General features: G+C 32.2%; 3 protein-coding genes across 4 annotated transcripts; 1 reads left to right on the forward strand and 2 right to left on the reverse strand.

Annotated features, from left to right (window-relative positions):
* Nucleotides 1–4,366: 4,366 nt before the first annotated feature.
* LOC140175745 (zinc finger BED domain-containing protein RICESLEEPER 1-like) lies at nt 4,367–4,870 on the forward strand. Its single transcript, XM_072204293.1, has one exon. It carries the CDS (start codon nt 4,367–4,369, stop codon nt 4,868–4,870), a length of 504 nt encoding a protein of 167 aa, XP_072060394.1.
* A 13,400-nt stretch (nt 4,871–18,270) lies between these two features.
* LOC112716331 (uncharacterized) lies at nt 18,271–19,178 on the reverse strand. The gene has a single exon (XM_025768220.3). The coding sequence runs from the start codon at nt 18,920–18,922 to the stop codon at nt 18,356–18,358; it is 567 nt and encodes a 188-aa protein (XP_025624005.1). The 5' UTR covers nt 18,923–19,178; the 3' UTR covers nt 18,271–18,355.
* A 3,562-nt stretch (nt 19,179–22,740) lies between these two features.
* On the reverse strand, nt 22,741–27,277 carry LOC112716332 (uncharacterized). Of its 2 annotated transcripts, XM_025768222.3 has the most exons (5): nt 27,049–27,277; nt 26,776–26,926; nt 26,388–26,564; nt 23,429–24,712; nt 22,741–23,139 (listed from the first exon to the last, which is right to left on the reverse strand). In XM_025768222.3, exons 2-4 carry the CDS (start codon nt 26,878–26,880, stop codon nt 23,477–23,479), a joined length of 1,518 nt encoding a protein of 505 aa, XP_025624007.1. In that variant the 5' UTR covers nt 26,881–26,926; nt 27,049–27,277; the 3' UTR covers nt 22,741–23,139; nt 23,429–23,476. The 2 variants fall into 2 exon arrangements, with proteins under 2 accessions (XP_025624007.1, XP_025624006.1); XM_025768221.3 differs by lacking the exon at nt 27,049–27,277 and having other exon boundaries at nt 26,776–27,026.
* Between the last annotated feature and the right edge of the window lie 217 nt (nt 27,278–27,494).

Here is a 27,494-nt window from a genome sequence, read left to right on the forward strand (position 1 = left end):
CTCTGGGTTGTATGTACATGCTATTTAGGATGTCTGATTGACATATATTGCATAAATATTCATGAGCATACTTTTGGGGATTCGAAGCACTAGACTTGAGATATTATGGCTAATCACCTTAATATCAATTGTTTGGTGTGGACAAGACTCAAATGGTGTCTCATGGACGTGAGCGAGGTTATCTGGTTGATTTTTATGACTGCTCTAGAGAATATGGTTGCTGCTATACAAGCCACTGCTGATAGGTTGAAACAACAAATTGAAAATGGAAATGGAGGTGGAAATGGACCTGGTAGTGGAGACAATCAAGGAATTAGAACTCATACAACTGAAGTAAAAGTCGATGACGTTCAGTTAGTGAGATAAAGAGATTTAAGGAGATTTCTTGTTAAGTGGATGAATGATTAAGTTCTTAGTTGCTTATAATCAGAGTGACGCAGTGGAAGCATATGGGAGTACTAATGTGGTGAAAAGTGTATAGCCTTTAGATTATAAGATTTGGAGATGGATATTGAGATGAAATTGGAAGGACCCTGTAATTGAAATTAAAGTTGAGTCTGAAACCTTTAGTATAACCCTTGGACCCCACCGAATATGATTTGGAGGAGTTGCTCATATGAAAAGAGGAGTTTCAGATATGAGTTTGTTGCGAGGGTTGACAGAGGATCGAAGAATGGAAAGTTGACATAGGAAGAACTGCTCTCGCTTACTTTCTTATAGTGATTGAAACTTTGAGGGCAAAATTTTTACTAAGGTGGGTAGGATATAAAACCCAGAAAAATGATAAATGATTAATTAATAAATTAAATGAGAGTGGAAAGGATTAGAAAATAAAAAATTTATAATTTGAGGAGTAAAAATAATTAGGATACGAGTTAAAACCTTAATCTTAAAGGTTTTGGCCCAAAGTTGGGCCAATGGGTTAAAACAATTGCACCGAACTTCACCGAGTCCAAGCCCACACTATTTAAACTTACAATTCACCCAATTCAGCACCAATACCCTCATTTTAGAGAGAGAGGCGCAGTTAAAAAGAGAAGAGGAAAAAGGGAGAAGAAACCCTAGCCTCATACCTTCAATCTGATTGACGAGCTATTTATGGCCACACGTTCATCTCGGATCTCTCTTCAATTCTGTCAGGTTTTGTGGTAAGTAAATACGAAAACCCTGTCTAGTTTTTCATTCTTTTCAATTTCATATTTTTGGGATATGTGTGAGTTAAAAGCTTGTGATTTTGGTTCTTTAGGGATACTCTAGCATAGATTCCAAGTGAGTTCCATTCCGATTTCAAGTAGATTAAGATAAAGAAGCCTAATCAATTCATTATCCATAATCGTATGTAAAATCCTAACTTGAAATGTGAATTAAATTGGTGTAGCTAGATTAAATGAAAAATGATGGCTTGTTTGGGTTGAGTTGTGTTGCGATTTTGTGGCTTGATTTAGTTGTGGAGCATTTGTAGAGGCTTGATTGGCGTTGGGTGAAGCGTGGAATTTGCCGAAGAAGAGTTTTTTCGAGATTGAGACTGTCATTAATGAAGGTACATTCTGGATAGGCACCATGTAACATTATGTGAAAACCTAGGTTAACTGTTCCTAGGATAAGATTGGATTGAAATTGGTTGTTGTTGTGATTAGTTGAATGGATGTATATATGAGTATGCATGATTTAAATTATTGTGGTGTGCTTGATTATGATGATAATTTGATTGCCTATTGAGGCGTTGGTATGGAAATTGGGTCAGAGATCGAGATAGGGTGAGATATCCCTTATTAGGTAAATCATGGTAAGTGGTGATTGTGATGTGTGAATTGATTGCTAAATTAATGCATTTTGGATGAATTGAAAAGTGTTGTATTTTGTCGTTATGAATGAGTATGTTTGAAGGAATGTGCTAAATGAATTATGATCGAGTGGATTAGGTTTGAAATGGATAAGGATTGATAAGTGAGTATTTGAAGTGTTAAGAAATGGTATTAGAGTAAATTGTTGATGGGTTAATGAGGATTTGATTATATGAATGGCTTGTTAGTTTGATTATGGATGAAAAATTTATGAACTTGGAATGATTATGTTGGAGCTTGTTTGGTTAGGTGTGGAATGTGTAGGACTTATTAAATGAGTATTGAGATGCATAGAATTGGCTTTGGAATAGTTTGAAAGTGAACTGAATTGAGTTTTTGTGAAAATTGGCAATTTGGTAAAAACTGAATTTTGACTAACTTTGATGCGTCATAACTTTGTACTTGAAGCTTGGATTTGGTAAAATATATCTTAAATTGAAGCTAGTTAGACGATCCTTAAAACAATTTAAGAATGGAAGAAATTGGAATTTTATAGAGAAAGAAATAAACGAATGAAAATTGGTATAAAAAAATTGAATTCTGAGATTATGCAGCAAACCAAAATTCTAGTATGTGTGCACGCACAGTATGGTGCATGCGCACGGAACAGAGCAAGAAAAAATTCTCGTATGTGCACACTCAAAAAGTTTGCAAATTGTGCGTACGCACAAGGGTCATGCGTAGGGGTGTTCAGATCCAAACCAGTCCCAAAAAAATCGTAAAATCACATCCAAACCAAAAACTGTTTCAAACCGCTCAATTTTAAATGTTTTTTGGATTTTGGATCAGTTTTATTGCGGTTCGATTTGGTTTGCGATTCCACTCTGCACAACCGAACTGAACCGAACCGAATCAATATAATAATAATAATAATAATACCTATACAGCCATACAGCCTATACTCCCTTAGTCCCTTAGTCCTTTTCCCTTATCTTTCCCCACAGGCCCACACCCAGTCACCTACAGCACCACACAAACTCATTCCCCATTTCCCCTTCCCCCAAACAAACACAAACCCTAACAGTCTAACCTCAAAAAAGAAACCCTACTCACAACTCTTCAGTCTCACTCACTCTCAGTCTCTCACCGTATGTCACAGAGTCACAGACTCACAAACCTTAAACCTCACTCACTCTCACCGTCACACGCCGAGTTGCCGACGTCGTCTGCCGCCTCCTCTTCGACGTCGCTGCCGCCTCCTCTTCGATGTCGTTGCCACCTCCTCTTCGCGGTGAGTTTTAACTTTTTTTTTATACGATGATCATATCAAAGTGCACATGGTTTTCGAGTCTATTTTAAGCTCAATCATCAAATAATCAACATTATATATGTGTCTTTGATTTTCAAACCATAGTTATAATAATAATATCCACGCACCACCCCCAACCCTATTTTTTTGATGACTTTTTTATTAAAAGTAAAAAGAACAATTTTTCTCCTCTATTTTTGTTAATGTATTGAATTTAAAGTCAATATGTTCTTGTTACTTTGACAATCTATTATGTTAAATTTGTTATTTTTGACAGTCTGTTCTTGTTATCTTTGAGAATCTGTTATATTAAATTTTGTGTTGTACTTTTGTATTTTATATTTGTTCAGTTGATTTTAGCTTTTAATTTGAAGGTCAACAATGTCAGCTTCATATCCTGAGGTAATATTCTTATTTTGTAATGTGTATATTGGTAACAATTCAATATGTTGATTATTTGAAAAAAAATAGTAAAATAATATAAACTAATTTTGGTTATCACAGGATGTTCAAAGCAGTGAGCCAGGATTTATTAGTGCTACTCTGTCCATTTTTGAATCAGTCAGATCTTTGGGACAGTCAGAGTCAATGTCGTCGCCACAACCGCAATCACAACCACAAACGCAGACGCAGACACAGCAACCATCGCTGTCGCTACGCAATGATCAGAATAATGAAGGAACTAGATCTAAGAGGAGGAGAGACAAAGCAAATGTTGCTGATGAGTCAACTAATCCTGGCCAGTCTAAGGAACCAGGTACATGTAACACTAAAAAATCTATTAGACCTAAATCTTGGATTTGGGAGCATTTTAAAAAAGATGAAAGTGGTCCTAAACCTAGGACTATATGTAAGTGGTGTAGAGCATCTTATGTTTGTGCTTCTTCTAGTCGCATGGATAGATTTAAAAGTTGTATTAAAGAGGCTAGAATCCAAGACTGCTCTTGTGTGTAATTAGATGTTCCCACTAGGTGGAATTTCACTTACATAATGCTTGATAGTACTTTAAAATTCCAGAGAGCCTTTAAGAGATTAAGTGAGAGGGATGCTGAGTTTGTAATGATGCAAGGGGGCATTCTAAAGAATGAAGATTGGGATAATGCAAGATGTTTTGTGAGGTTTTTGAAGATTTTTTCTGATGTAACAAAAAAAGTCTCGGGTTCTACATTTGTGACCTCTTCTTCATATTTTCATCACTTTTGTTCAATTCTTAGTTCTTTGAAGACTTGGGCTAATAGTAATGACATATTACTTAAGGGTATGGCTACAAAAAATGAAGGCTAAGCATGATAAATATTGGGGTAACTTGAGGAACATGAATATGATAATTTTTGTTGCTGTGGTACTTGATCCTAGATATAAGATTAAGTTTGTTGAGTGCAGTTTTCAAAGGTTGTTTGAGAAGGAGGATGCTGATTTCTTATGTGGTAAGGTGAAGGAAGTATTCAATGGCTTATTCAAAAGCTATAGGGTTGCTCTCAATAGTGATCAAGCACACCAATCTGCACAACACAACCAAGATGTGGATATGGATGATAGTGCCTTTGATGATGTTTGCTTTGCAACAGCATTTGACAATGATGTACAACTAAGTGAGAGTGTCAACACAAATAAAGTGAATTTATATCTCATAGAGTTCTTGGAGAAACCAGTTGATCTAAGTAGTTTTGATATTTTAACTTGGTGGAAAGTGAGCTCTAACAATTACAAATATCCTGTTCTAAGTCAAATTGCGAGAGATATTCTAGTTATGCTAGTGTCAACGGTTGCTTCTTAATCCGCCTTTAGCACTGGAGGTATAGTGCTTAATCAATATAGAAGCTCTCTCACCCCAAAAATTGTTGAAGCTTTGATTTGTGCACAAAATTGGTTTCGAGCCAATTCATTGCCAATTGACCTTGAGGAGTCTTTTGAAGAATTTGAAAAACTTGAGAAAGATAATGTTCTTTATTATTATATTTTATTCTATCTACATATATTGATTAACTTTACAACTTGATAATATGTTTAAGTTATTAATATTTATTTTATTATATTTTATTGTAGAACTTGAGCCAATTCCTCAACTAATAGATGAAAAAGACTCTGGTGATGAATCTGATTAGTGATTGGTGCTTCACTTCTCTGCTCAGAGTTTTTTATGTTATGTTTTTATTAAGACTTTGTTATGTTATTTAATTTTATGTTGTTGAAACTTGTTTAGTTATTTTTATGTTAAAGAATTATTATTCAAGACTTGCTGAATATGTTGGATTGTTGGATATTTAGACATGTTGCTTTATAATGTTTTATGGAATTTATGTTTTATTATTATGTTGGATTGTTGGACAGGTTATTAACTCTATAAATTAAGTTATTATTTTTTTATTTAAAAAACTGCAGATCTAAACCGTTTGTATTCGAATCGGATCGAATTTCCAAAAAACAGTTCATTCAATCCAAACCGCACCGCACATAAATTAAGCATTCGGATCGGATGACTTTTTTCCTTAAAATGATCCAAACTGCACCGCAAATACCCCTAGTCATGCGTACTCACAAGTCCTATTTTCTCACTTAAATTTTGTTTTTGACTGTTTGGCTTTTCCGGCAAGCCTATAACCTTCTGTAACTCTCAACTAAGGTTCGATACCTAGTTTTTGGGCTCTAGAATGAGTGTGAGTATATGAAATAAATTAAATTGAATTATTTTTGGATAAATGCTTGGTTAAACCGGATAACATGGTTGCAGAGATGGTGGTTTGTCACACCCGCTTGAGATAATGTGTGCGAGGCTCGGTGAAGATGGCGATATGTAACGTCCACTTAAGACCTAAGTGATAGCTCCCATGAGGACGGCGATACGTAACGCTCATATAGGAAATGAAATTTGATCAGTGAGGATGGCGATACGTAATGCCCACTAGACTTGAAACTAAGAGTACAACTCAGGGAGATGGCGATACGTAACGCCCACACAAGACTACGAGTACGGAGATACGTAACGCTCACTAGAGACCGGATGAATGATCCCCTATTTGGACAACGATACGTAAGGCTCATGGAAGGGATGTTTTCTGAGATAGGGATGACGATTTGTAATGCCTATCTCAGGGATATTGTCGGGTGCGGGCAATCAACCGACACGTGAGCTCATGGCCTATCTAGGGATAGACATGCACCATCTGCATTTGTGTGTATTGATTGGGTGTGCCTCTTGTGTTTGGCTTGCCTTGTTGAGTAATTATATCTATATGCTATTTAAACTATTTACTTTATCTATTCCCTTTATTTGTGTAATTTTTGTGTTGTTTTGTATGTGTTTGAATAACTGAGATGTCTCTTATGCTGGCGATGATGACGTTGAGGGCTATTCTTGATGTGATGTTAATGATCGAATGATTTGGATGATGGAAATGAGTATTGATTGATAATTGAGTTCCTTGGATAGATGCAAGGGATGCGGTTAACCCCACTTGCTCTTGGTTGAGATTATTGGAACTCCTTGAATAGATACAATGGTTCACCCCACTTGCTTTGAGTTGAGAAATTGAGAGTACTAGTATAACTGATGATTTGTATTAGGATTATTAAGATTTACTAAAATCATTGAGACTAATGATGATAATTGATACCATTGAGATTGAATGTTGTTAATAATAATTGTTAGAGACTGATAAAATCGGAAGGGCTTAACACTGAAATATGGACAATAATGATATTAAGAGAATTAATAGCTTAGTGTTGGAAAGAACTGAGATTAGAGATAGTTGACAAGGACGGAGACTTAGTAACTTAACCTTGTTTGATTTAGAAAAGGATTCTAGGCTTGAATCTGGTGCATTTTAGAGTTTAGGATTACCGAACGAGTTCATATCTTTTTACATAGTCTCTATTTTAAATTATTATCCTACTGAAAACTTTCAGGTTTTCACCAATTGTCAGATTTTGCTTTCAGATGCAAACTGTGATGCACCTCGTTAAGCGTGTCGGACTCCCTTGGAACGTGAAGGCTCCTTTACACCTTGTATTTTGAGCTTTAGATCTTATATTCTCCATTTTTGCATATGCTATTGTATATCCCTCTTAGAGGTTGATTTATGGAGAAACAGTTTTATATTTTCTTTACTGCTTATTTGTATTATACTTTCTAGCCGACATTGTCTTCACAGGTCGAGACTAGTATTTGTTATGTATCTCCTTTTAAATTATATATATATATATATATATATATATATATATATATATATATATATATTTCTATCATTTTTATATATTGTTGACGTTTCGAGTGTGATGCAATTATTTGTTTTGTCATCTTTCTTCACAAGCTCCTAGCTATATTATTATCTTTCAAATATGCGTATGTACTTTTCTGTTTTAGAGGTCGTAATACCTCACCACCACTGACTTACAACTATAGTGTAAGGCTTTGTGTGGTAGAGTGTTACTCCTCCATGTCTCGTACCACTACTCATGACGCGTGGGCCACCACACGTCTTCCCCCCATCCTATCGTCATCAGGAACCTGTCGACATTCACTAGGTCTATAAGCATGCATTGGTTGCTCCCTACCAATCTGGCGTTTCATCTTATCAGCGAGGTGACACTCCACAATGTTGAAGCAGACAAGGAGAACAACAATCATCCATGTCTCCCACTCTACCTCATCTCTCAACCATTCCGAGCACAGGGTCTGTAGGGATAGGTCGTCGTATGATGTCCATAGGAACTACATCAGTAAATTGTTATATAATCGTCAGGTTCAGTGTATTACATAGGATAATTAACCGTTTACAGACAACTAAATAAAACTAAATCGCATACCTCGTGCAACTGCAAGCAATCTAACGCACCACGCCATCGGAGGACCCTCTATTCGTACTAGTCCCTATTCTGCCGGGCCATACCAATCAACCTGTTCAAATATGCAGCAACTACATTATCTCATTTTATGCAATGAAAGGATGAATTATAGAAATAGAAAGCACAAAAACCGTAACTAAAAATAGTTACCTCACGGCCAGAGGAAATGTTAGGACCTAACTATCGGGTGGACACCAATGAGAAAACCTATGGTATATCCACAAAACGAGGAGCAGAGTGCAACCGGAAATGTCCGTTGTATCTCAATGAGTTGCATGGCATAAAGAATTGTACATCCATGCAAGCACAGCGGATCCCCAAGACATACTACGACACCTCTCAAAGTCCGCCAACAGTGGTAGCCATCTAATATGCATCTAATTGTTTGACTTATCGGTCATTAGGTAACTACCGATCAGCAATATGATATAACACCTCGTGTATTGTCAGAAGGTGGCTGCATCGGCAGTAGCTGGCATATGCCAGACCCGGTCTCGCAGCCATGTTATCTTGATGGAAAATAATTCTTTCCTTTGCGCACCATGCTGCTGAGCATGAGGAGGCCTGACACCTAGGAGCTCCTCTACCCACTCCCAGGTCGGGTGCTGGTACCATGTTTGAAAGTCACTCAAGCATCCACCCATAGGCTCTCCGTGTGTGCGTAATCCTAGGTGGTACGCAACGCCCTGTAGGGTGATCATGCACTAACCCCAAGGCTAATGGAAAGTGTGGGTCTTCGGACGCCACCGCTCCAAAAAATGCAGTAATTAGGGAGTTGTCAAAGACAAAGTCCTGAGCTACACCGTGTCGCCGAAGCCAGTCTCCCTCAAGTAAGGGATAATGACGTTCGAGGGTGTAAGAGTGTGGTTCACTCGCCTAGAGAGTAGTAGGCGTTGCCTCTGTTAAAAGATAAATGTAGTTGAATAATAAGTTTGTTTTCAATTGTAAAGAATTTTATTTCCACATAAAAAATAAAAATTAACAATAAGTAATTATTTCACATTTCAGAATAATTAATTATAAAAATCCAATTAATAATTAATTTATCAAATATCAATGCAAGATCTTGAAAATTAAAATTGAGAATATAATGTTTTATTTAAATACATACAAAAATAGAATAAATATTTAATAAACAAATTAAAACTAATAATTACAATTAAATTAATTAAGAATCTCAATTAAATTAATTAATTAACATTTACTAATTTGTACATTCTACACAACCTAATAAATTTTAATAACATGACAACCTAATTTACATGTATAACAACAGTGACTTTATAAAAGTACTCTAACTTTGATTACATGCTCAATATCTTAAAAGAGGAAAAGGATCAAAACTAACCTCGAAGTCGATCGTTTCCGCAATGTGCCAAATCGCGTTCAGGCAGTTGATGTCTCTGACTTATATGTCTGCGCGCGCCATAAAATTTGAGTATCTCACAAATATCAAGAGAAACGTTCGAGAAAGGGAAAATGAAGGAAATAGAGGAGGAAAAGGACCAGAAGGGCGTTGTGAACGAGTTCTTTATATAGGCGCGTCTAAGTCTTATCTCGTTTATAGTATAGACGAGATAAGACACCTTACACAACATGTTTATAAACGAGATATGTGTAAGTTGTGCCGTGTTTTATCTCGTTTACGAGATATACTCAAAGTGAAATCAGTTACGGTATAAATGAGATAAGTAAAAAGATGAATTTTGATAAAAACACTATAAATTACTTATTTTAGTAAATATTTATTTAAAAAATTCGATTAATAGTGGTAGTGAAAAGAATAATTTGATAGTATCTTAATGTAGTGAAAAAGATACGGATAAAATTAATATTTTGTAAAATTTATTGCTTGTATTTAATATTTTTACCAAACAAGATATAAGTATTATTTTTTTATTTTAATATTTTTATTTCTATTCCACCATTTTTGTATTTCCATCTTAAGATAATATTTAGAGAAAATCTAAAGATATTTGTTAAGATTACTTATAAGTTACACATAGTAGAAATTTCAATAAAGTAACTTAAAAAATTTTATTTAAAAAAAGTTTCCAATGTTTTTATAATGTATTTATTAAAGATAAATATTAATTATTATTATTATTATTATTGTTGTTGTTACACTTTTGTGAATGAAACATTATAAAACTCCTAACAAAATTTTAGTATTTACTTCATAAAAAGTTCACTTATTTTTCATAAAAGTAAGAAAAATACACCGGTCCTATTTTTTCCCCTTCTTTTTCTTTGTCTTTGAAATGAAAATTTTTTAAATATTTGTTGACAAAATGTAAAGTTATATAAATTGTTGGTTATTAATTTAGAATATACTTTAAATGATGCATTTGTTTCTTATTAAATATTTTAAAATATTTCTTATGAAAATCTTGTGAAGTTTTATTTAATAATTCGGTTTAATTTCTTCATGTATAATTAAATAAAAATACAGTGCTATTTTTCTATTTTAATTAAGAAGTTCATTAATCATTATATATATATATATATATATATATATATATATATATATATATATATATATATATATATATATATATATATATATATATATATATATATTAGTCTAACCTTCCTTAAGGATTGGTAAGACATGACATGACCCACAACCAACAAGTAGTTTCCACATTTGTATATTTATTTTGTTTGATGGATTAGTTCAACACCACATACATACATATACAGCTGTAATGAATAGTAGATGGAAAGGGAAAGTTTCCCTTTCTTTTAAGCATACTTCAATCTTCAAAATCAATAAATTAAAATTAAATCCGTCTCTTGTATACCTCTTTTTATAATTAATATAAATTTTATAAATAATATAATCAAATTAAATTATTTACACTTATAGTTAAAATACAAATAAAAGGATAAAAATATAGTGTTGACTGCATTTTGATATTCACAAAAAAAAATTTATGATGTTACAAAATAGTTTGATTATTTTATTTAAAAAAAATGAACTATATATTTTGGTAACTTTAAAAAAAAATGGCATACACAAAAACACTAACACTATATTGGTTACTGATTTCTGTTATATTCATATATCAATTTTTAATAACAAAAAAATATATATATTATTTTGGACAAGTTTAGCTTTAATTTAACAACATCAGAACCTTGTTGAATTACCTCATATATATCCCCCAATGTATATAGCATATCCAAGTATCCAACAATAATCTTCGATATCATCATACATCACCATCATCAAAGTAACTACTTAGCTCCATCACACTCATTTATAACATAGCTAGCTATGCCTATTATATATCCTCTTTCTTAGTGTCATTTATCTATCAACTGAGCTTTCTTTATTATTTATTTTTCCCTTTCCCCTCGACATTGTTCAGTTTTTGTATTTTTGTTAACTGGATTTTTCTATGTAGGGATAATAATTAATTACTCAGGAAAATGTCAACTTTCTTTTTCTTTCTTTTTTTAATATATGGATGTTATTTATTGTTATTATTCCGGCCGTGCTTTTTTCTGAAGAGATAGAACTCGTGGCATATACCATTCCTCAATAAATCTATTTATTTGTTTTTTTTTTATAATTTTTATTCTGTTCAAAATTTCTTGAAAATGATCCTACATGAAAAAGGAGCTAGATCGAAAGATATATCCAGTAAGAAAGAACAAACCAAGTGTATCCGACACCACAACATTTTTGAACCTTTAATTTCTATCAAATGTTGAATAATTATGAGGGAGCACTCTATGAAGAGAAAAACACTAAACGGTCCATATAATTATCTCTTGACAAAAAAAACTCAATTCGACTCTTGAGTTTTATTTTTATGAGACATGATTAATCATGTACCAAAAAAAGTTAATATTTTTTTTTTGCATAAGATCAGATCAAAACCTGGATCGAATATTTTTTTTGTTAAAGATCTCATAGTCCTTTTGAAATAATTGTCAGAAATCGAATTGGTATTCACTCTTTTACGAAGAAACCTTAATAACTATAATCCGGTTGTCTATTTTTTGGTGATTACTGATCAGTGGTGTATACTTTGGTCTTCGGCTCTTCATCCCGCTAGAAGATATTTTTTCCTCTTCCGTTTTTGGTGCCCCTAAATCCTATGAGCTATAAGGCCCTAATGTTTTTTTTAGAGATAGAATAAGAAAATAGAAAAAATGGATAATTCTAACGAACAAATGGTCCTGCATAACGTGCATCATGCGTTCATTTGGGATGACCCAATCCATATAAAACATAATGAGGTTGTGGTCGAGGTAATTGGTGCAATAGTAATTCATTTGCTTTGTAAGTAAGAACATCTAGGTTTAAAATTTGACTGAAATCAAGTGAAATAGAAATTTTTGAAGTACCGTGTATGTAAGTGGGTAGTGTATAAATTTATGATGTTATAATGCATAAAATTAAAGGTTGTCCAATTTATCTATTATATTTAGCTAATATATTTCCAATCGAAATTGCTGCTTTGTGAATAAGAGAAAAAACTTTATTAATCAAATTTTTTTGTCTAAAATTTTCTCAAGAATCCCTTTCCAACATGTTTTGTTGCAAGATGTCAAAATTGAACTAGACTAAATGTTTTAACAGTGTCAGTTTTGCACTCAACCAATTTGAATCTTGCTTCCCAAACTTTCTCAAAATAGGTGCTTTAAGTTGTCCAGTAACCCATGTCTGATTAACCTAAAAGAATATATATAATTTTAATTTTGATATATTTTCAGTGTAAATTAGTTTTATATGTATATTTAATTACTTAATTTTATGTTAAAAAAATAACTACTTTTTACATCAATTGTGTAAATGATAATTTAAAAGAACGAATGTAAAATGTATTACATTATTAGTGTATCAAAATTAAATTATCTTTTATATTGACGGTGTAAATAGTAATTTTAGAGAGAGAGAGAGAGATTGCCTTTGGTGATTAGGAGTGGCAATGGATAGGGTAGGGTTTGAAGCCAATCCTAACCCTACCTGCGGATTGAGATTTTTATATAAACTCAACCTTATCTTACCCGCGAGTTGAGAATATCTCAACCCTAACCCTACCCATTCTCAACTCGTGGGTATTCGACCCTACCCGCGAGTATTAATTGATAATTTAATATATTTTTTTAAATTATATAATAATTTTTATTAAATTATCAATTAATGATCTTCTTTTAGTCGCTAAAGATCTTTTACATTTAGTGAGAAGTTTTTAGTTCCACATTCACTTGAAACATATTTTTATATAAATATATAACATATACATATATATATAGGGTGCGGGTTGATCGGATAGGGTTGAGGCTCAACCCGCACCCTACCAACTCGCACGAAAACCCAACCCGCACCCTACCCTACCCACTGCGGATTGGATTGACAACCCTACCAGATCGGATAAGGTCGGATTGGGTACTTATAGATAGGGTACATGTTGCCACCTCTATTAGTGATTTAAATTTATTAATTGAAATGCTGCGTTTAAGCTTCCATCGGATCACATCTATCACTATTTCTTTCGCCAAACAAATTTAATTTGTTTGCCATTTCCGTCAAATTATTGGACGGTAAATTAAATGAAAATACTCACGTTATTTTAAATCTTTTTTCACATGAAACATAATGGTGGATTTTGCATCGGATTATGAAATTTGCCGGCAATTTTCATAGATATTTTAATTTATGTGTTACCATTAGGAAAATCCAACGAGTATACTAAAAAAAATTCAATGTTAAATTTGACAAGTTTTAGCAATTTTTTGTAATGTATATCTCCAATAGTTTCGAAAATGATAGATTCAGTAGTTTGGATATTTGTGATTCTTCATTAGTTAATGTTGCTATGATTAAAAAGTTGATGTGGAAAATATTAAACTACCAAGATAAGTTATGGGTTCAAATTATTCTTAATATATCAAACAACCTTTGAACCTTAATTTATCTTATCCAAAAAATGTATTATATTGTTGGAGGAACAATGTGACAGCAATTCAGTATTTTCAAGAAGGATTGGTTTAGAAACTCTAGTAATATAGATCAATCAGTTTGGTATGATCTTTGGCATCTTGATAAAAAAATTGTGTTTATCTCCTCTTTGTGCATATTTCTGATATTAATTTGGAAATTAGAGTTATTTGAAATAATAATGTTTGGTTGTTGGAACGGATTGCAATGTTTTTGTTAAAATCAGTTATTCATATGTTTTAAAGTACCACCTTTTCTAGCTAGCTCACATTAGATTCTGGATGGGTCTGGAAGGAGAGTTCCAGCAAAATTTATTCAACCAGAGATATGTATTTTTGGCTGTTGAAACGAAAGGTTCATTGAGATGAAGGGTGGAGTTAGAAGTAGCTGTGGCGAGTGAATAGTCCCAGAGAAATCTAAACTGCTAACCTGGTTAGCCATTCATGATGTTTTGTCAATAGAAGTCTTTCATATACCACAGTGGTTTATTGGAATTGCACATGTGTCCCCGATGCGATGAAGAGCTAGAAATGATTATGCATTATTTGCTGCAGTGCTAAAAGGTGCAAGAGATTTGGGAGAAATTAGATCCTTCTATTTTGCAGCTCAGAGGAAATATGTTTCACGGTACGGATTGTATTATGAGAAAAAAATACTTATCTCTTACTTGACTTTTGGTAGATTTGTATGCATAGAAATAAGGAAGTAATCAACTTAGATGAAGAATAGACATAGAGCAAGGTGATAATTTTTACTCGAAGATGGAAGAACGAGTTCGAATAGGGTCCTTTCGATCTCGACAGCTTTTTCTAGTTTATAATATGATTTGAGTATAGTTGTAAAAACTAAATCGGACTGGCCAATTCAATCGACGATGAATCAGATCATAAATCAGTTCGGATTATTTTTTGGACCGTTTAAAAATAAAAACCAATGTAAACCGATGAAAACCAACAAAAATCGGTCAAATTCAATAAAAACCAACGAAAATTGATGGAATTGGTTCGGTTTAGTAACACCAATTACGCACTCTATGGTACTCCATTGTACCGCTTGTCCACCTGTGATCCACATAAGGAGCCTCCTGGTTGTAGTGTTTTCAGCACGCTCACTGTACTTCTCAATGCTATATATGACAAAGGCTAATTATATAGTAAACCTTAAAGTTAAATAATTTTATAGATATCTAATTTAATTTTATTTTTGTATTTTTTACTTTTCATATTAATTATATTTTTAATTATGTACTATTATTAATAAAAATATAAATTTTATTAAAAATTTATTAATTTACTTTATTTATTTCAATGTTAGTGTAGTGATTAAAGTTATTTATTTTGATATTAGTATTAAAATCTACTGATATTATGAATTGTTATTTATTGTGTCAAATTAAGATATTATTGTAGTAATACTAACTAATTTTATGTCTATCTTTGTATTAGTTGTCTTTAAAATTTAAAACTTGGTTGTTCTTAAAATGTTAGTGAAGATATGCATTTTAAATTTTTTAAATTTTTGACTATTTTTATTTTTTATTTACATGAGACCGATTTTATTGGTTTAACAAATGATTCATTGATTGAACCAATAAACCAATAACTTAATCGGTTTAATATTAGGACCTCCTAACTTGATTTTTCGAAGATAAATTGTGGTGTTATAATATTTGAGGAAGCTCAGGTAGTAGGGTTTGGTTGTGTGCTGAGAAATCATGGTGCTGATTGGATGAAAGACTGTCTCGAAAATATTTGAATGTGGAGTATCATAAGAATAAAACTCTTTGCAATATAGAGAGACATGATCTTAGCTTAGGAGTGTGATATAAAAAATATTATTTATGAAACTAATTTCAAAAAAGTTTTCATTGCTGCTTAGAAGAAATCAACTTCAAATGATAATAAGGAGAATGCAGGTACAGTGTCACATATCCATAAAATACTTAGAAGAGTGAGAGGTTCACTTCAGTTAATGATGCGTAATAATGTTGTTGACTTGATGGCAAAGTATGGGACTTGAAGTCCGAATAAGTATACGAAGTGGCTTGATCCTCCCACCAACATTCTTGAAGTCTTTTGCCAAGATTATGACACTGGTTGAGTTTTAGAGATCATATCATTTTCTTTATTTTTTTTTGTTGTATTTTTTTTTCAGATAAAAAAAAATCTCTAAAATTTAGAAACATTTTTAAGAACTAATTCAATCAGTAACATGTAGTTTAATAACTACACTTTTGATATATTACTTCTCCAAACGTTTATAAGAACACCAAATTGAATATATGCAACTAACAATTTTTTTTACCATATATTTAAATAAGTCTTTTAGAAATTTTGTATGGGACATTTTTGTCTTTAAAATTTTTATATTACGTTAAAGTTTTTAAATTTTATAAAAATAAGATATATAATTATTTCCGTCACATTTTTAAGGATCTATTTGTTTAAGTGAAAACAATAAATTTAACTAAAATAAAAATTTATATGTTACTTTTTTAAATTCAGCGACCTGCATGTAATAAAATTTTCTTAAAAACGAAAATGTCCGAAGTAAAATTAAAGTGCTATTTAAATATATACTATTTTTTTTTTATGAACTAATTTCTATATCTTGTCTGAGATAACTTAGTAATGGAACAGACAAGATTACAAGAATGTGTCCCCAACAACTAGGCACAAAACTAGGATAACCCATACTTAGCCGCACGGGTATTTAGGTAACAAAGAAATATTATATTCAAATTTCACCCTCTCTCGAAGTGATTAGTTCATCACCGACCCCAATCCAAAAATTTAGCCACCCAGAAATATTAAAAGAAAAAATCCACACGAGGATCTCAGCATCAGCTCCAAGAATTTGTACATCATGGAACTTTAATCTAGTCATGTATTTGTTTGTTTTGTATCCATTGCTATTTAATTCGAATACGACTTATGTATGTCATCTTAGTTAGTATAGTGCTCCCTTATTGTTTTCTTGTTTTGTTATTTCTTCTCTTCTTGTCATAATGGAAAAAAAAATGTAGAAGTTAAAATAAATATAGAAAGATATTTCATTTGCAAAGATACACCAAAGTGTAATTTGACTGGAAAAGTCTTTTTCCCAACATTGAAACCGTCGCAATTCATACCAACACTTTTTTTTAACATTTTTTATTTGTTTTTTCGTGTGTGTGTACTATAGATTTTGATGTGGTCCTTACCTCTTTTTATTTTCTTTTTTTCATTAATCATGTTAGGTATTAAATAGAAAAATATGTTTACATGTTGATGTAACATGGGTTTGCCTTCATATCGTGGGGCAATTTGTATAACTTTTTGAAATCTCCACTTAATTAGAACTTAAAAGTTCATGCTTGAATGGACCACATGCTCTGATATTGTTGATGTGCTGGACTGGATTTAAAGTTCTTAGAGGTTCGTAGGATAGCATATCTAGTGTAAATAATAGACTGAAGTAAATTACACTAACAATAAGGAAATTCTTCGGATATCCTCCTAGCTTTTATTTTTTTATTGTGTATAATTCTAAGATAAATGTATATTTCGTTCGGCTAAACTATAGTTGAATGTTTAATTCATTAGCCAACAATAACAAATTCTCAAATAAAACTCTAATTCGTAGCGAATTATTCCTTACCTGATCATGTTGCTAGCTAGATATCATATGAAATTAAAACTATGTACACTCAGTTAATGAATGAAATAATGTTTTTATATATTTTATCTAAATACAGAGTATTATATTTGAACTAAAATCTAAACGGTTGAAAAAAAACTCTAAAAAGTTAATTTATCACATATTTTATTTTTATAGAAGTATAGAGTTTGAAAATTATTTGTCTAATTCTAAAGTACATCTAATTAATAACATTCCAAAAAATATTTTTATCCAAACTTTTATCTTTGAGTTAAACTGATTATAAATGTGATAATTTCAATGGTTTAAAGTGTATATAATAAATCTATTATGTAATCATATACAATAGAAAATAAGTTACCTACTTACCTCTAATAATTTACAAATAGCAAAATAAATCCTTATTGTGAAATGAGCAATTCATTAGTGAAGAAGATGCAAACAAGAAATCCGCAAATTGGATCAGAATCAACCCATAAATAATGTAACAGTCAAGGCCATCCCTAATAATAATTAAGTACATAATAATACAAAATTTGTAACTGTGCTTAAAATCTAACTATCTCAAATCGACTAAATGTCCTTGTCCTTCAAATTCATAGTTTTCAATTTTTCATCCATTTCGTCTCACATATTCCAATTATACCATAACAGTCTTTTAAGTGAGAAATGATGTGGCACTCAAGCTGATAGCAAGAGTGGTTAAGTGATTTGACAGAGAGTGATAGAGAGCAAGATTTAAATATGAAAGAAACTTGAATATAATTAATCTCACAAGTCACAAGATGAATTTAAAAATAAAATAAAAAATGTAATAATTTGTCAACAGCAAGAAACTTGAATCTTGTTAGGGCGCGTCCTCAAATTGGCCGTTTGGGGGAAGTTGAAACCTTGTTTGACATCGGAGATCAGGTGCTGCCTAAACATGGCTATAAACGCCTCCACTCTCTCATTCAGCTCCTCTTTTGAAAGCACCGCCACTGCCTCCTCCTCCTCCTCCTCCTCCTCTTCGCCCTCGTCCTCCTCCCCGTCTATCTTTTTGTTGGCGCTCACATTATTTTCACTGCACTCCTTACTTTCTTCGGAACGCGGCGGGACACTATCTTTTTTTAAATGAGTTTTGATTGGTTGGATACGGTTTTGGCTTTCTTGAGTCTGAACACTCCATCTCGGTTTCTTAGTAGACATGAAGAAAATGGCGAGTAGGATGACATTGAGAAGAAGGAAGACCCAAGCGCGCCATTGCTCAACAAGAAACCTCTTCAGACACACCATTAAAACCACCGTACCTAGTGCGAACGCAACGCTATGTACGCTATCTTCGTTGCTGTTGTTGTGTTCTTCTTCCTCGCTACTGGTTTCACACTCCCAACTCTTGAGCACCTCCATTGTTGTTGTTATGTTGATGGTGTAATAGATCTGAGGGTTTGAGAGTATAAATCAGGGTGAGAAAGTGGGAGTTGTTGTGGAGAGGAAGAGGAAGAATGATGGTGGTTTGTTGGAGGTGTGGGGGACTGAATAAGCACAAATGAGAAATGGAGGGGTCAAGTTTATTTGAGAGAGTGAGAGAGAGTGTGATGTGTGAGTAATGGTGTATGCTTGTGAGGGAACAATGAAACATAATACAAACAAGCCCTGCTCATGCTGCACCACACTGCCACACAACAGACTGCTATCTTTCATTTTATATCTTCATTGCAACCTAATCATTTCCTTGGCTAATTTTTTTTATGAAAAAAATATCAGTGTTTTTGTTAGAAATGAGATTAATTGGTGTAATTATAGGTGGGTGGATTTTGTAGGGCGAATTGAATACGTGGCAACATTCTAGCCAATTGAAACACGCAAGGAACATGTTGAATATTTCTACAATACTGTAGTACATTTCAAATATCAATATTTAACTAAAATACCATATCTACTTTCATATTAAAAATAATTTCTAAATTTTTTTCACTCTTATAAGAGGAAAATTTTCTAGCATATTTATATTTAATTTTAATTGTTGATCTTAATTATATATATTTTATAATTAAAATTAACAGATAAAATTATTGAAATACTAATATTTTTAGTACAATTTAATTTTGATACGGTGTAAAATAGTTTTACATTAACTGTGTAAACAGTTATCTAAAAGAATTGATATAATTATAAAATTTTGTAAAATGTTTTACTATAGTGCATTAAAATTAAACTTTTTTGATATACTTCAAACTCTTAAAATCTGTTAAGAAAAAATATTTTCATATAATCGGGCATAAAATCGTGTAGTTAAGTTAGATTATTTACATTATACTCTGTGGATTCTCTCTTTTACAAAATATTTGTAGGTTTGTAAGTTAGTGTGTGGATTGGCCATGAGGCGTGCGCACAAAAAGTGTGATAAGGTCGTGGCATATTGGCACATAGTGGGGGTAACTGGTTCTACAATTCACTCATTGGAAGTTGTTGCAAATTGCAATATATTATTATTAACAATAAGTAATGTTATTCGGAGAAAACTGTCATGGTATATTGTCCCTCTACTTATTATGTGTGTGTTTGGATTGTGGTTGGTCAAACTGAAATTTGAATAAAAGTGATTTTATAAAATTTATTTTGGGTAGAAGTAAATTTGTGTCAATATGATTTATGTTTGGTAACTCTATACTAAAATTGATTTTGATAAAATAAATATTGTTTGAATAATATTAATTAAAATTACTTTTAAATAAATAATTACTAAAAAGGACATGATATTAAATTATAATGTTATTTTTTATATATATTTAATTTTTTTATATTTTTTTCTTATATGTTTTTATATAGTATATTTTTAGTATTTTTAGTACGCTATAATTTTTTACTATTATTATTATTTATGGTTAATTTTTTTGTTTAATTTATTTTACCTAATAGAATCAATAAATTATATTATAAAAAGATAATAATAAATATAATGCACAAAACTTACCATTATAAAAATATATAATGTCAAATAAAAAATTAATAAAAAATATAAATAATAAATAATAGAAAAAAGAGCTCATATAAAGAGAAATAATAAGAATTTTACAAGTAATACAATAATATGTATAAAGGATAAAGTTGGTAAAAGAAAAATAAAAGTTAAATGTCAATGGCTAAAAGCCAATTAGTGCAACGCAGAAACTAGAAATTCTTGCTTTTTTGTAAACGTGGTTTTGTAACCAAAATCACTTCTACGTTTATAGATAGAAAAATTAGCCAAACCAAAAATAGAAGCATTCAAGGAGTTGTAACGTGCTTTTCCTCTTTCAACGTGGTTGCCAAACACACCCTACTTAGTGCTATAGCTATATTTAATAAATATTTTTACTATAATTTTCAAAGTATTTATTTTGGTGACTAAAACTAGCATGATGAAAATGGGTAAAATGTTCTATCTTTTAATAAGTAATCTACACAGATCAAGCAAGATTAACTCTAACAGAAAACACATGTGATGTTAACAATAAATGAAAATAAAGAAAACAATGTTGAATTGAAAAGTTAAACAAGAAAAAAGGCACAATCACAATGATGTAGTGAAAAAAAGCACCTAGAGAAGTGAGGAATTGGAATGGAATCTGATGATACTCATCAAAGGGTTGAATTGAAGGCTGAAGCCTTTCTATATGTTTTTGAGAACATGAGATTATTAATAAAGAGCACTAGAAGTTATTGGATGAAAGACAAAAAAGGGAATTGAAACGTGATAGACCAAAAGCACGCTTGATATGATATATATACACATATAATCACAAAGGGTCCCCACATGTCCAATGTCCAATGTTGCAAACCTCTAAACTTTAAAAACCTTGTATATCCTTTTTTCCTTTGTCTCACAATTTCTTTTATTAGAGTACAAAGCTAAGTCTAACACCCCTCTCTTTTGGTCCAATGGGGTCTATTAACTTTATAATATAACATTTGTTTTTCAATTTCATCAGTTTATATGTACTAGATGATAAATTTGTATACATGCTCCAAAAGTTGCCAATGTATGTGTTACTGTGTTAGAAAGTTGATGGGTTATAAAGTTCTGCTATGAGATAAGAACCCTCCTTGAGGCCCTTTTCTTTTTTAAATTATTATCATTCAAATTGTTGAGACATTGCTTTAGCAATTTTGAAAGAGAAAATATTTGTGGTTATGTTTGTAACTGTGGGATCTTGGATTTTGCAGCCTGACAGCATGATTGTGGTTGAGAAAACTCAGCTATGATATCATAGATTCATGTTATGCATGTGAAGATTTTTTTTTTGTTCCTTACCATATTTCCGATTGAACATGTCAACGACTAATCCATTACGGATTTGAGCTAAATTTAAAGGTTTGTATTTGTCCAATGAGTTGAAAATTTTCAAGTGTTTTTTATAAAGTTATCTGTATTTATTCACAACAATAATAAGTTAAAAATGTCATTCAAGATAAAAGTTTATGTTAATAGTATCCTAAATTCTTAACAGATCAAATTAATTTTTTTTAATTGGTTTTGGCCATATTTATATGATACTTTATGATTGATCAAGAAATTCTTAATTTTTTATCAAGTATTTTTTTTGTCTACGATATCTTCTAATTCAATAGACTTTATTAATAGATCTTAATAAATCAAGTTGAGATATTTTTGGTACTTCATATCAAAAGTGGGTTAACTTGAAAAAAGAAAAAAGGAACCAAGCGGATATCCAAACAAATTTTGTTATCAAAAAAATAAAAATGAGTGAAAGTCACCCTAGTTTTAATTGAGATATCCCCTATCGTAGAATGCATAACACTGAAGGACCTATAATTATGATAGTATTTGCAAGAATCAATAAGTCAAATTATCAACTCATTTGTCCGTTTAAATAAGTATCAATGATTTAAATTCTATAATATTATTATATATGTAATGATCTATTAGTCATACAGTAAAAAACCCAAAAAAAAAATTTGACTGTATTTGAGAGGCAAAATAATACCGAGAGTGAAGGCTAATTATATATCATAAAGCGGTTCAGCAACTTCATTGATAGTACTACTTTACAAGGCTTAACAAAGCCCTCAACTTTGATTAAAGTTTTAACAGCTCCAGAAATTCAATCACCAACATAGTCTATTCTTAACAATTACACTTGAAATTTGACAACTAAAATTAGCTCAAGTTTCATTCTGCCATCAGTAAGACTTATCTACATATTAAGTTTATAATTAATTATGCAGAAACTTGAAATTATTAATAAAAAACTGCAGAACAAGTTACATTACTCTAGAGAAAATTGCATACAGTAGTCAAGTTTAATTATACTAACATTTTTCTATCTCGGGAAAGAAATAGAGAAACAAAAAAGAAAAAATAAATTATATATATATATGGGCTAGAGTGACTAGCTACTATAACAGAAACTCAATTCTCAATGAGACCATGTTATGCTTCAGTAGAAATTAGAGGAAGCAAAGATGCAAGGAATTTGAAATTTCGGATGGAGACTAAGAAGCGCCTTTGAGTTTTGATTTGCTTCAGTTGCAGAAAATAGTTGAATCCTCATTCCTCATGCCTTGAGATCACAAATTGAATTATTGATATCAGCACCTTTTTGCAGACAAAGATATGAAAGCTGCATAGAGAAAATGAATAGATTCAGATATGAGTTCAGATACTGAACTATCTGAGGGGAAGCAGCAGATGTGAACAATCAATATGCAAAAGCACCAAGACCTTATATAATACAGACATTTTGAAATTCATCTTTAGGGTTTTTTTCTTCTTTTTTTAAAAGAAAATTTCTGATGCACAGATTTATGTTAATCGACGGTCCCTTTATTGATTAGTTTAGAAACTTGTAGCTCCTAATTCATATCCAATTTTCCATGCTTGAACTGAAAATTCAAAATGCACAGACAGACCTGATGAGCAACCTCAGCGAGCAATCGAATATCTCTCTAGAAGGTTTATCAGATTTTCTTCTCAATCCTCTGCTTCACTGCACTCTTCTGGTAACCAATCTGTTCATCTGCAGTTCCCAAAGATTCCTTTTTTCTTTTCCTTTGGAAAGTATACTTCAGAAGCCTACCAGGGGATCCACCATTTTCTTCAAATGCTTTTGGATTTGCCAAATTAATACTCGAAGATGGAATATCAACAATCTCAACTTTCGCCGTAGAACTCAGACCTGCTAAATTCTTTGAAGTCCTCCCTTCTAAATCGTTATCCTTCTCAATGGCCTTCTCTAACAGTTCATATTTATTAACTGCCTGTAAACTTTCTTTAACAGAAGCAGATTCATGCACAGGTCCTACATTTGTCAAGGGGGGAGCAGGCATCATCTTCGCAACATATTCATCGTAGCTAGGTTTCGCATCATTGCACACTGATGGCTGCTTAAGAACAAGTGACGGTTTACAATGTGCAGAAGCAGAAGATCTGATTCTTACATGTCCACATCTTTTATTTCTTTTCAGTTTGCAAATGGCACAAAGCTTGATAGAAGGTAGAGAGCATGCACCTTTGCTGGATTTACATTTTTCACCAAGATGTATTCTACAAGACGAATGAAAGCATGATCTACAATATGAAAATCTCTTCCTTGTTCGATTTTTATGGAATTTGACATGTTTCTTCATCTCCATTTTCTTTGCTCCGGTACATGGGGCACTAAGTCTTTTCTTTAGACAAATATGTTGATTGTGCTCCTCTCTAGAGAGAAGCTTCTCATCCAGCATGTTTCCTTCTAGTGCACAGACCCTTTGAGTACATCCATTTTTGCAAAGTTCAGATTTCTTGCTTCTCATGATGATGGAAGCAAAATCAGGTTTACGAGCATAGAAATCTTCTAAGTTAGGGATGCACAATTGTTCTGATTGTTTTGGCACATTATTGCAGTTATCATCCACAGGCTTCAAAGTCGGGGATATGTTCTTTACGTTGCAATTTGTGATATGATCTTGATCTTGATTAGGAGAGGATACTGAAGTCTCGGGTTGTGCATCCTCTTCAACAGATGGAACGCGATTTATGTTTTGCTCATCCAAAGATTGGATCTGACTAATCTTTGTCTTCTCTAACTCGTCGTATACTTGTTTTAACTCTATCCTAAGATCCGTTATAACATCCTCTGCCTCATTCAATTGTGCTTCAAGCTCTTCAATTTTTCTTTGCTGGTTAATTGACGCTCTCTCTGCTTCAGCTGTCTGCATACGAAGAAAACATTGTTTATGGTACTTTGTCTCTCTGAAACAAAAAACAAATGCAAATATTTGAAAACAAATATACAAAATTTATTCCTCAAGTACATTCACATTTATAATCCAAGCCATTTAGTAAACAATTCTTCTTGCAGAGGAATCAAGATGTGGAGAGTGTGGCCTCCAATCCTCCATTAAAGTTTTAGGATTTTGGTTAGTAGGTGCAATTATATTAATGCCATGAATAACTCGGAATTCAGTTTCGACATAGGTAAAAGGAGTGAAGGGACAGGTTTGAAGTATAAAATGGACAAAACTTTACCCTTCAAGTCCTTCTCTTTCTGACATGTCCCTTCAAAACCAAAACTCGCAAACACACCCTTAGGAAATGGTCAAGATATGCAACCCAAAGCAGGATGACATCTCGCCAGACAAGCAGCAAAATAAAGTTTTTTCTTTCATGATCATTAAACAAAAAGGAGAAAGGAGAAAAGCTATAGAGAATCAGTCTGCTCAAACTTCATTACAATTATTATCCAAATTTGACAGATTACTAGTTATCCAGAACATAAGTAGAAAATAACTGGGGCACTACTGGAAGATCCCATGTCAGCAATCAGCTACCATAAAAGCTCATAAATCCGTTGTTATATCTTTAAGTCTTTAACATATTCTATTATGCAAATTCTTTGTTAACATATGTTGAAATTCAACTTTGCTCACCAGACTGTAGGGAGCAAATTCTTAAGAACAGTTAGTTATAGAAGTTTGACAGCTTTTGACAATTCAACTCTCCTCAGTCCTCACCTCATGTGTATTTTATGTGTAAGTGTAACAACCTTGATACATATGATTTATATGCTTCAGCTTGGAGCAAACATTATATATTACTGGATACATTTAATTTCAGTTTTTATCACTAGCTTCCTAGATTCCTGTTCTAGATTAGATATTGCATATATATATTTAGGAGATTTGGTTTATTTTTCTAGTAATACTACATTATGTACCAAAAGAAATTAATATTTTAACAAATTCATTCCTGATTAAAAAAGAATATAAAAAATATTGGGTCCCTAAATAACCATGTTCATAAGAAGTTAATCATTTTGCTCCAAACACAGGTATACAAGACAGACGAAAGGGGGAGATGGCGAGATTATATGCAAAACAAAATTAACACTACAGTTCACCACTCCAAAGCCACAATGAAGGTAAGCAATTTGACAACAAAACATTTCATTCTAATGCACCACAAAGAACCATCAAAATCTGTATCCATCAAACCAATTTGATACCTAGGATCTTCCATTTCAGACTCATAATTAAACTCAAAAGGATAACCTGGTGCACAAGCATCACACATAAATGCACCGAGAATGTCTGCCTCCAAAGAATGTGTAATGTAAGAAGCTTAACCTTATAATTACATCAACCACACAGCTTGAACTAGTGATAGCAATATAGCTATGAACTCCATCATAACATTTTTTTAAAGTTAGTCCCTTTTATCCTCATGTCAACTATTTTTTGAATTTTTTCGGTTTCTCACATATCCTCGTATAACCAGAGGAAGAGTGTGATCTCAACTATCAAAGTCTCTAAAGATTAAAAAATAAAATAAAAGATCATCACCAATCAAACAAAAACATCAATTAAACAGTAATGGTAAGTATGAAACCTTTGCATCAAGCATATGCTTCAATCTAAGCATCAATCGAAGCCCCTCTTCTTTAGTCCATTCGAGTTCATGGAGAAATCCATGGACCCTCCATTCTGAAGCCATTACCCTGACTGCGGCCTCTTTTCCAGTGTTAAGAATCACATCTGCATAAGCCTTCTTCAAGGCAACCAATTTCTGTGTAGAAAAAGAAAAACTAAATTCTCACCCAACAAAGGGTCTCCTACTTTTAAAAGAGCTTAAGAATGATGAGCTAAGTAAGTTTATACAAAACTAAATAAATAAATATTTGAATTTCAGATGTTTAGAATCAAACTGAAAAAAAAAAAAAAAGTGAATATCAAAGTTAGTTAGTTAGTTAGGTTTACTCTTTCTTTATTTTATTTACCTGAGTTTCTTCTTCTAGCTTTTGCTGCTGCATCATGAAATTGGAGTTAGGGAGTTCGGTTACAGTTTGCGAGAAGAGAGAGGGTTCTCTATATGTTCCCTCCATTGCGGTTTGTTTTCGCTGGCCGCTACCAAACAGTGGATTTTGTTTTCTGTTACGGAAAACCGAAAAAAAATAGAGAATGGGCGAGTTGAAATGTGGTTTTACGAATATACCCTAGTTAATAGTTTTCAAATTGGAAGATCGCGTTGGGGCGTTTCCATGGACAGTTACCTGCTAGTAATTGCAAGATGGTTTAACGTTTTCTGGTTGTCGTCACTCCATTTTGCTGGTGAACGACGTAGACTTCTGTTGAGTTTTGAGAGCCCTTTTTTTTTTCTTTTTGAATTTTACTTTTGAGTTTTTTGTTCACTTGGCCCGTTGTATCTGACGATCTTCCCTCCATTGCTCTTTGATTTTACAAATCTACCCCTGATTGGTGGTTTTCAAGATCAAGGATCTTCCCTCCATTGCTCTTTGATTTTACAAATCTACCCCTGATTGGTGGTTTTCAAGATCAAGGCCGCGACTCCCGTCCTTGTTTGTTGAAAACATTATTAGGCTCTGTTTTGATAAAACTTTTCGAAAGATTGTTTGTTGTGCTTTTTTAAAATAAAACACCTTATTTTATATATTGGTAAATTAATTTTACGTTTAATAAATCAAAAATTTTATGTATT

This window comes from Arachis hypogaea, chromosome 10 (assembly GCF_003086295.3).
Source record: "Arachis hypogaea cultivar Tifrunner chromosome 10, arahy.Tifrunner.gnm2.J5K5, whole genome shotgun sequence".
In the NCBI taxonomy this organism is placed as follows: Eukaryota; Viridiplantae; Streptophyta; class Magnoliopsida; order Fabales; family Fabaceae; genus Arachis; species Arachis hypogaea.

Excerpts from the sequence above, each read along its gene's own strand:
- LOC140175745 (XM_072204293.1), top strand. The coding sequence starts at position 4,367 with ATGAAGGCTAAGCATGATAAATATTGGGGTAACTTGAGGAACATGAAT.
- LOC112716332 (XM_025768222.3), bottom strand. The coding sequence starts at position 26,880 with ATGGAGGGAACATATAGAGAACCCTCTCTCTTCTCGCAAACTGTAACC. Across the intron at positions 26,565-26,775 it reads AGCTAGAAGAAGAAACTCAG|AAATTGGTTGCCTTGAAGAA; the intron begins GTAAATAAAATA and ends TTTTCTACACAG. Across the intron at positions 24,713-26,387 it reads AGCATATGCTTGATGCAAAG|ACAGCTGAAGCAGAGAGAGC; the intron begins GTTTCATACTTA and ends CTTCGTATGCAG.
- LOC112716331 (XM_025768220.3), bottom strand. The coding sequence starts at position 18,922 with ATGGAGGTGCTCAAGAGTTGGGAGTGTGAAACCAGTAGCGAGGAAGAA.